The following is a 10,745-nucleotide window of genomic DNA, read 5'->3' on the forward strand; positions in this document are numbered from 1 at the left end:
AATGTTTCACATTTTTTAGGTTCTGGCATTGTGCTTTTCCCCCCACCACATGCTTTCCACAGGCTCATGCACATTGTACATCAGCAGCGTTCAACAACAGTTGGGCTGCTGGTCAGTAAGTTGGCACATCAAAGGTAAATATCAGCTCAAAACAAAGAGAGAAGAACCTGTGTCAAGATGTGTTTACTTTGTGGTGGTACGGACCAGCTGATATGTCTCCTCTCATTCCTTGTATGCTCGTGTGGGGGATGTGCCTTTATAGAAGATGTTTCTGGTGTTCTCTGGACTGCTCCCTCTCTCAGGGATTAAAATGATGTTGCCTTTTCTTCGAAGTGTTGAGTCCCGGCTAGAAGAAATGGACAGAGTCTCTGAGCCAATCTCACTTCCCTCGACCGGGGTGACTCTTATTGTAGTGATTCCATGATGGTGATGCTCACTGTTATCTATGTTACTCCTTTTCCTGTCACCTGACCCAAAACTGTCTTTTAAGGAGTCACAGCTCTCAGAGTCTCTGTTAAGATCATTTAGCTCATATGTCTGACGAAGGGTGACTTTTTCAGGACCTTTCCATTTCCATGACCCACTTCCTTCACCTTCTGATGGCATCTGAATTACAGGTCTGTTATTTTCTGGATGGGCCTCAACTCTGACAATTGTACTTGGCTCATGGTCTGTCAAGGTTTTATATCTGATGGCTCCTGTACAGGTTACTGTGCTTCCCTCTGAACTCTTTGGACTGCCCTGAAGCACTCCTTGCTGCTTAGACATGGCTATTACTTGCATGATTCTTGGCTGGCTATTGCTTCTACATGCAACACTCTTCTCAGCAGCTTTCAGCCATTTAGCTCTAGCTGAACTACTTTTAGGTGATGTGTTCACGTTCTCTTGAGTCTCTTCAGGAATGTGCACTAGCTGAGAGGAGCCAGGACGTGACTGAATAGAGACCCTTGGCCCGCCAGAAAGACCTGAGTTGTTACAACCTGGTACACTGCCAGGTTGAATTTTCAGGTATTGGCTAGCTGGGCCATGATGATCACCATTTACACCCACTCTGGAGGGTTCTGAGCTCGACCTCATTTCAATAGCCCTTGGCGGTGACTGGCCAGATTCAGTCTCTATGACTTGCAGTGACAACTTTCGACTTTCATTCTTGTTCTTCCACTGGGAAAGCAGCTGTTTGGAACGGGCAGAATCCATTGATGCGTGTATTGTTGCATTTCGTCTTGCTGGATCTTCCAAGGATGGTGTGTTGACTCTTGGCAAAGTGTTGCTGAAAGTAACCATATTTTCTTTTCCCATTGGGCTTCGTGGTGTTATTATTTCTACATCAGCATTTGCTCTCTTGAGATTGGTCAGAGACCCTGAATCTCTGTGGTTTCTATTCAGGATACTTTCTGTACGATGAGAGACAATGCCATCACTGCTGCTACCATTTTTACCTGGCAGGATTCTGTTGGCATCTTGACTGAGGTCTGTCAAAGACCTTAGAGGTTCTCTGTGAAAATTTGGGTGAAACACGTTCTCGTCACTTGGCAAGAAGTTCCCCACAGCATACAGGCCCTGATATTGAACAGAAGCATCAACAATCAGTTACGGAAAAAGGAGACATTTTAAGGTATTTTAATTATATACTTCTGCCTTTAAATAAATACTGAGTGATAGAATTAGTCCAGCTTAACCTAGAGGGTATGCTTACTTTCCTTTCCTCACCAGTATATCCTTGTTCCAAATTCTGTCTTCAATCTGGTACATCTAGATATGTATGAAGTAGTCTCAGTAGGATAACTAGGGTACATAGTCCATGGCAATAAATAGTTGAGGAAAAGATTTAGCCTCCTTCAGTTTTCTTCATTTTATAAAGTAACAGATACAACTAAAGAAAGAATAATTTGTTATGAAAATAACAAAACAAACATTTGCAGTCTTCTAGGCAAAGCTATTTTACAGCTACACTACTGCCTGCTCTGATTTACTGAATCTTGTTACAGCTTGAGTTCTTCTCTGCTCTCTGATTCTGCCCTTTCTACTGCATAATAACCACATAATACAATATCTACATGACAGAACAATTTATCAACTTTAAATCAATTGCTTTGCAAGCTGTGCAGAACTGTAACAAGATTTAGTTATAAAACATTTTCTTATTTAGCAGAGTCACTGTAAAGTGCTGTCATTTAAAAAGACTCCACTGAGAGACAATATCCCATGAAAGGGTCAAATGCCTGACTTAATCACTTAGGTTACTTGTTCTTTACACTTTTTTCAGAGTTATTTGTAGTTTCACATTATTTCCCCTTCCTCTGATTAGTGTATAGTTTTCAGGGCAGATTTACTGACTACTGGATATCTATGACAATGTACTCTCTGATGTATGTTGTCATGCAACAGTATATGGAGATGACCTAACAAAGAGCATACTTGTTTGTGGATTTCAAACATGGGAACAACAGCTCCATTTATGAGAGTCTACAACAGCTTAATCATTTGAAATAATATTCCCAACAGAGTGCCTTTCTGCTCACAGTGCAATCACAGAAACTGACTTTAGTAGCTCATGAGGTTTCTACTATCTACCCTGGTTGCTGTTTCTTTGGCCACTGCGAAAACTGTTTTTCCCCTGGTCACCTTTGTAGACGATCTGCACGTACCTTAGATTATCTTATCACAGAAGAAAGGGGGATAGGATGTGAACTCGTTTTAGTATTACACTAAAATTCATCATTGACTTCTTGGGAGTCAGAAACATCCCTCTGGCTGTTAAGACTCTTCTGTACACCTGCCCACGCTGGAGCAAAAATTTTGTCAGTAGAAGTTCCTGATGGCTCACAGGCACCTGGGTTGACTCTGTGCAGAACAGCTAGAGCAGCAACAGTCATGGTGGAGGCATACTGAGAGCAGTAAGCAAAAGGTTGATGAGCCTCCTGCTGAGAGGTACGAAGAGGCCTATTCTACATGCTCCCTTACAGGACCCTTCCAAGTTGCTCCATCTGTTTCAACCCAGTAGAGAGGAACAGCATAGGAATAACCTGGCTTGGACATCCTACTTCTCCTGCATAATTTCCCCAAGAGCTCCAGAGAATCACAAGGGTGTAATACTGCCTTTGATTTCTTGCAGGTTCTGCTATTTACCCAACTGAGTTGCTGCATATTAATTCAACCATTTTTTTGAGATCATAAAGCTAACATTGGCAATGTAAACTCAGGCTGGCAACAAATACCAATTAATCCAATATTTTTCGTGCGTAATGCTTGTAAGCGTGGAGTAGAAAAGATAAGTATCTTTAAGGATTAATGAAGCACATAATGTTAGAGCTGTTTCTGTATACAATGCCAGATGATTATATACCACTGTGCACTGCTATGGCACTTTAAACTGAAATACATACTTGCTTTTTCCTGTTTATTTTTAAAGTCATTACCCCTAAAATCATGATCTTCAACACATTTTGACTATATTTTTAATTATGGCATGTGACCATGATGAAAGGTGTTCAGTACTCTTATTACAGCCTTATCAGTTCTTTTTATTAAAACTTAACTACATGAAAATTATATTTACCAAATAGAGAGCAATTCCTCCTCCTATGAGAAAGCCACAGTAAACATCAACTGGATGACTCTTATATTGGGTGATACGAGTCAGACCACATATAATTCCACAGATGATAAAAGCAAAGACCAAGAGTGGTTTCAGAAGTTTTGAGGAGTCTGTTAACGTAGAATTGAAGTACATCTTGAAAAAAAGAAAGAAATGAAGAAGCAGTTGAAGAAACTTAAATTTACCTAAGAGAATATTAGTTTCTCGCACTCAGTGTTTCTTTCACAAATAGATCACTACTACACAGTAACATTGCAAGTAATCAGTTTAATTTTATTTTACAGTCCTGTTAAAATTTGCTCACTTACTGTAGGAAGATCTGAAATCACAAGGAATGGGTTTCGAAAAACATAGGCAGTGTTGCTTATTGACATCAATTAGGCTAAGGATTTTATGCCTAAATACTGTTCACAGTCAGAGCTTAAATGTTCTGTAAATGTGACTAAGGAGCTACCACTTCTGAAATACAGAAGCCAGATGTCATGCCAGAAGAAAGCAATAGCCTGTTCTAACAAAAGCTACCACCAGATGCTTTAGGAAACCATTTCTCAGCTAGGGGCCATGATGTCAGGAGGTCACAAAAATTAAAGGGAGGTAGTTCATCAGTATTATTCCAAATTTTGGCCCTTCCCTGGGCACAATAACTACTGGCAGGATCCTGGTACATGCACAATTTCATTATCTAATTTGATTAACTGGTTGTTATTGTTGTTGTTTTCCTCTGATTTTTACAGCATGAGTGATGGAATTACTTTTTTTTTTTAAACTTCGAGTATGTTGGTCACTCATACAAACATTCTAGCCCATACTGAAGAAAAGTCATTGACCAGATGTGGAAGACCAACTGTGATCACTGCAGCATGCCCTACAACTCCCTGCTAGTTACAGATGTTTTTTATTCACTTGCTTTGCAGTAAGCACCTTGAAGACCTCTGGGAGTGATTGTGCCAGTTCATCCATGCTGCAATTCTATGGAGGTCAAATGAAACTACATCACAAATGTTTGTTCCTTGATGCCTCAAGTTTTAAAGCAGCAAGTCAAGTGAAGACAGCAATAAAGGCAGATAGAACACATAAAGGTTAATTTGAATGGTAAGTTAAAATATCACACTGTAAGACAGATAAGCACTGCATTTTATACGTGAAAAATGTAAGATATCAAATATACTTTAACATTACACTTTTTGTTGCTTCTTAACAAAGGATATGAAGCAGTTGAATCTTTTCTGTATTCTTAATAGAGCTGGCTTTAGTTTAGCTGTTAGTACTTTTATTTTGCTTTCAAACCAGGAGGATAAAAACTTAATCCATCCAGGACATCCAGACAGCACATCACTTTACAATATACAGCACATGACTTTTCTCTTGTATAAATGAAAATGAACAGAGTTGGTTACTCACCGAAATGTACACTGCTGCAAACGCTGCCAAGGTGGCATGTTGAGAAGGGAATGACTTTCTGCCAAGGAAGGACACTGAAATTATGCTTCTCAGTTCAAATACACTGTGCTAGTGTTCACTTGAAAAAAACACTGTGTGGTACAGTCATTTTCAGCTTACACTTCCTAAGCAATACATGATCGATCAGTAACATTTAATTTCTAAATTTCTTTTCTATAATCTAGAGAAAAGACATGTTAATGAAATGCCTTTGTTTGGAAGTAAATACTTAACATGAAATTCTTTTTGTATGCTAAGAAATCTGTGTGTGCTAAGAGAACAGTGGGAACGAGCTAAAGACTGAATGCTTGATTGAGAGAAATATCTATATCTTTATTTCTATAAATAAATGTCCATAATAACTTTTCAGTAAGTACATAATTATACAACTTATTTAATGCATGAACCTGGATCTTAGGATTATTCTCACTGACTTCACTTGGACCCTTTTCAAAGTAAGGACTCACACACTTTGATAATCAGGCCCTAACTTCATCAACTGAATTAATCATCTTCGTACCCCTGCTTTGTTGCTCTAATAATGGGGGGATAACAGGGTGACATTCTTCTCAGAGAGAGGCAAATTACATCTTTATTTGTTGTGCCTTCAGGTTTATTTTTTAAATTTCAGCACCGTATAACATGACAGGAGTGAATGGAACACAAGAACCATGGAGAGAGCATTTAAAGGGTTACCAGGCCCCTTCCTGAAGCCTAGAACAGGAGAGTAAATGAAAATATGGCCAAACTGTGTGAGACCGTGGGCAATATCGGGTTTACTCTTGAAATTGCTGAAGGCCTTGTGCTTCCATTGAAAACCTGGGGACTTGAATGATATGGACTGGGTCTTGAGTCAGAAAGTGCAGATATCAAAATTAAAAGTGACAGTTTAGCTTCTACTTCACTAACCAAGAAAAGAAGGTTTTGTTTAAGTAGCAGCTACATAGAACCATCACATGAGGACCTCTAACATTTTAACATTATTCTTCTTATAGACCCATTTCAATCCTCCAAAAATAACAAAAGAAAAGTGATGGGAACACGAAGGAGAGATTTTTACACAGTACAGGCAAAAAACTTACTTGAGGGTGGATTCAGTTAACACCTGTTCCATGGCTGACATCTAGTTCATAGCTTGTAAAAACCCTAAAAAACTCCTATGACCTCTGAGCTCTAGAAGTGAGTAAGATGCAATGAAGTTGTATAGCAGTTTATATCTGTACATTTATCTCCTTAAAATGTCATGGACATGTAACATCATGTGCTGGCTTTCTTGGTGAAGAAGGGTGTGTCTTGCAGCCACAGCAGCCACTTTTCCTGGAGATAGCTCAGCTTGGGATAAATACTTGAACAATCATTCAGCTTTGCAGATGGGTCTTGCCACCCTAACTGGGCTCCATTTTCCTAGCAGCACCTGAGTTAGCTATTTTAAAGTAGCAAGGACTGAAACATAGTCCTTTACCTGTAGGCATTTTTCTGCAAAGCAGCAGCATCTACTTTCTAAATTTCTTTCCTATGCATTTTGCCTTGTCTGTTCTAAATAATTCACTGGCAATTAAATGTGTGCATGTAGTTCAGTGTGAATACCACACTGCTGACCTGAATTTGAGCCCATGGCTCCAGCAGGTTCATGACTCTGGCCAAGATGAAATCAGCATGATTTCTTTCTCATTTCTAAAGACAGACCTAAATTATTCTTCTTCTTCTCCCCCACCTCCTGCCCCAACAAACCTTTCACAAATAGTATCCCTGGGGAGCAAGTTCAGGGTGGAGGACAGGAGGATAAAGATATGAAAAAAATGTAAATGTTTATAATGGCTAATCAACTCCTTTACCCTTTGCAGGATTTAGTGGAAGCAGAAATCTAGTTATAGTCTCTGTGGAGCTAATGTGTAGATTTGATTCTATGAACTTTAGTACCACTCAGAACTTAACCTTAATTTGATGGCATTTGTATAGTATATAAGGTGTGTCACTATACTGCAGTTAATTTTCTCTTTATTCTATTTTCTATTCATATGCTTTCAGGGCAAGCACAGCATGTTACAGACTAACTAACTACACAGTGCACTCTGTGTACTCTCTAATGGTGACACTGCTTTTGTTCCTCTATTTGTTATCGTTTAATATAAAATGAAAATAATTCAAGCTAAAAATATGTAGCCTTTTTGTATTGGCTCCATATTGAAAAGGTGAACAAAGGTCTCAAAGAAAACATGTCCTGAACTCAGGTGACAGTGTGTTACTCTAAATGCTCATGCCTGAGAATGTGTAGAGGGGGAACAATGATGAGAAAGTCATACTGAGAGAGAAGTCATACCGAGTCAGAACATCAGAAACAATAGAGAACTCCCTGGAGATCTGAATAGAAATGACTACAAAGGCTTTTTCAAGACAAATAGAGGAAAAGATGGACAAAGGGAAGCACTGGATATGTGGGGATGTTGCAGAAAATTATTTCATATAATCAGTTGGACAATTATGTGGTCTTTATACTTTTCCTAGAGGAGTCCAGAGGCAAATATCTGGAGACAAAGTTTCTGCATAGTACAAATAAAAAAATTAATGCCATTAGCAAGCTCAGAAGCACAAGTCCCTCACAAGCTCAAATTATTGAAGTCAAATTAGCCTCCTGGGCTGCAGAAGTTATGGTATAACTTCTATAGTAGATGACTGAAGGAAGTATTGAACAAGTAGCAAGTGCTCATCACTTTACCAAAGTTGAGACAGGCATAAGGAAGCAACAATTTAATAAAGGAAAAATGCAATAAAATTGAATAAAGGAGAAACTGACGGTGGTGCCAGAATACTGTAGATCACCAAATGTATCCTCTATGGTGGGAATAAATTTGAGATATCACAGAATCATTAAGGTTGGAAGGGACCTTTGAGATCAAGTCCAACCATCAACCCAACACCACCATGTCCCCTAAACCATGTCCTGAAGCGCCACATCCACATGTTTCTTGAACACTTCCAGAGATGGCGACTCCACCACCTCCCTGGGCAGCCTGTTCCAATGCTTGACCACTCTCTCGGTGAACACATTTTTCCTAATATCCAATCTAAACCTCCCCTGGTGCAACTTGACGCCATTTCCTCTCATCCTATCGCTAGTTAGTTGAGAGAAGAGACCAACACCCATGTCACCACAACAGGTGACATGTACAACAGGTAGTTGTAGAGAGCGATAAGGTCTCCCCTCAGCCTCCTCTTCTCCACACTATAAACAACCCCAGTTCCCTCAGCCGCTCCTCCTAAGACTTGTGCTCCAGACCCCTCACCAGCTTCGTTGCCCTTCTTTGGAAGGGGGAAAAAAAAAAATTATCAATTGAATTATCAATATATGGTCATCTTCCTAAAGAAACAGAAACACACAAAACCTGATTGCTTAGTCTTGATTAACCAATCTCGCGGCTTTTTGGAAGTGATGATATTTAAACTTAGGAGTGATCAGTGGTTTTGGAATGGCTACAGGCAGTCAATTCAGAGCAGCAGGCATCATATTTGAGATTATAATGAAATGAATAAGATGTAATTATGAAAATTTTTCTGCCTGCTTACATGTAAAGCTACATGGATTTCCCTGGGACATCAGGTAGGTGCAAGACACTGCTTGCAAGCATCAGGCTTCAGTGGCAGTATCCCAGTGATATCAAATGGCTATAGAAAAAGAGACAGTGATATGAAGGCTGATATAGTAATTCTGGTTATGTCTTTCACAAAAATTATTGTTACCACATTGTGGGGCTAAATAGACCCACAGTCCTTCATTCCAGCTCCGGATCATGCTCACATATATGAATTGAAAAAATATGGCAAATCAATCAATGCTAATTATGAGTCTTAGCCCACTAGACGTGTTTAAGACCAAATGCATCAAATAATTGAGGGTCTTTAAGCATCAGTGAAATTGGTTTGTCCCAGTGAAAGGAGACAGGTTATGAGATTTGCTGCAAGATACTTACAAAGTGAGTCATTTCAGGATTCCCAAGTGTGTCGACCATTGAAATGAATGGAAAAGCAAACAAACGGGGGGAAAGGTGCCTTAATATATAGACAGAACATTTTGATAATAACCATGTGACAAAAATGTAATGCCATGAGACATAAAGTTAAAACAGAAGCTAGCATCTGGGGCTGCATAAAGAACAAGGAAGGATGTGAAGAAGTGAAGTGGATGTGACAGAAGTAACACAGCTTCATGTCTACTAATCATCAGTAATTGAATTCTCACTATTTTATAACATCAAACTTATTTTAAACAAGATATATAGTCTGGTTTATATCTCAACTTGACTGCTGATATGCATATCCAAAACCTGCTATTATAAACCATATTCATTTCTCTCCTGGCTATCTAAGTAGGTAGGCTAAAGACTAAACGATCAAGGAGGATAAACCACCATTTAGAAATACCATGAAGGAAAAGGCATGTGTTTGGGAACACACAGATTTGCACTGTTGTGGTCTTTCCTCTAATAAAGGGATTTTTTCAATGCTGTCAATATAAAAAACTTAATCAACTAGAGAAACAGAAAACAAATAAACTCCAACAAACCCCAAAATCAAGCCTGACAAACTAAGACCAAAATGCCAGAACAGTAATATATGCTATACAGAGGTCTCAGATAAAGTACTTGGGTGACTTCTTCCCCTGCGTCTTATGGGAACATACCCAGATCTCACTGGGAAAAGCAGTAGAAACTATACATATTAATAATTGTACAGGAATTTTTCTCCTTTGAAGGAAGGAAAACTAGCTACTAATGACTGTGCTTCTGAATCTGACACAGTCTTCCAAAGCCCACTGTTTGCCTAGTATCTTTATACAGAAAATTGAACATCACTAAAAAGACACTTATGCTCTCACCTTTGTTATAAAAAACTAACAAAACTCATTCAGACTTTAACTAGAAAAAACATCTTGAAACTGGGACATAAAATAAAAAATAAAATGAATACTTTGAAAATGTACACAATGGAGGATAGAACCAACCTTCCAGCATTGATAACGTTGAGATCAGTTCCTGAGCAAATATCTTCCACAACATACGAATTCTCTGAGCAGGATACATTTAAGGATGTATAGTTAGGCTTGCAAACAGTCAGGAAATATGGTGCCTGATATCCTGTTGATAGCTGTATAATATCAGTAACAAGAGCAGTAGAACAAAGACCAAACACATGAACACCTAGGAAAGAAAGCAACAGAGCTTGTTATAAATTTATATGCATAAATTAGATTAATTCAATGTGACAAAACACATTCAGTGGAATTCTAGTGGCTTGTGTCATTGGACTTGAGAGAATTTAACTGAAGAATAAGATGTATTTTTTTAATGAAAGCTTACTGCACAATTGAATTCTTTAATGTAAAAAATCAAGCTTATTTATGCTTGTTTTCTTCCAGTTGATACTTACTTCATTTTGATGGCTTGATGTCCTCCAACATCTTCTTATAAAAGTGAACTACACTGGAGCTGCTTCAATTTGGAAAGCAGTTTTCTGAACTGACTAAAGGACAGCCAACTATTTGAGGAGAGCATATGTGCTCGTCCAATCCTTCGATTTGCCCACTGGGTTACAGGCTTTTAATAACATGGGCAGCTGCCCATTAGATCACTGCTTTGAGGACCTGTTCTCTTTTTACCGCAAGGGACTCATCAGCTGAGTCAAAGAGACAGATGAGACATTCTATAAGCGA

The 10,745-nt window shown here is 38.8% G+C and overlaps 1 protein-coding gene across 1 annotated transcript; it reads right to left on the bottom strand.

Moving 5' to 3' along the window:
- Positions 1 to 215: 215 nt before the first annotated feature.
- Positions 216 to 10,254, bottom strand: LOC104620195 (lipid phosphate phosphatase-related protein type 4; the record flags this gene model as incomplete). The annotated part of the gene is made up of 4 exons (XM_010286342.1): positions 216 to 1,560; positions 3,560 to 3,733; positions 5,000 to 5,057; positions 10,038 to 10,254. Coding segments are annotated over 4 exons (1,787 nt in total), but the record flags the coding sequence as incomplete, so codon positions are not given.
- Between the last annotated feature and the right edge of the window lie 491 nt (positions 10,255 to 10,745).

This window comes from Phaethon lepturus, unplaced genomic scaffold, assembly GCF_000687285.1.
Source record: "Phaethon lepturus isolate BGI_N335 unplaced genomic scaffold, ASM68728v1 scaffold12384, whole genome shotgun sequence".
Classification (NCBI taxonomy): domain Eukaryota; kingdom Metazoa; phylum Chordata; class Aves; order Phaethontiformes; family Phaethontidae; genus Phaethon; species Phaethon lepturus.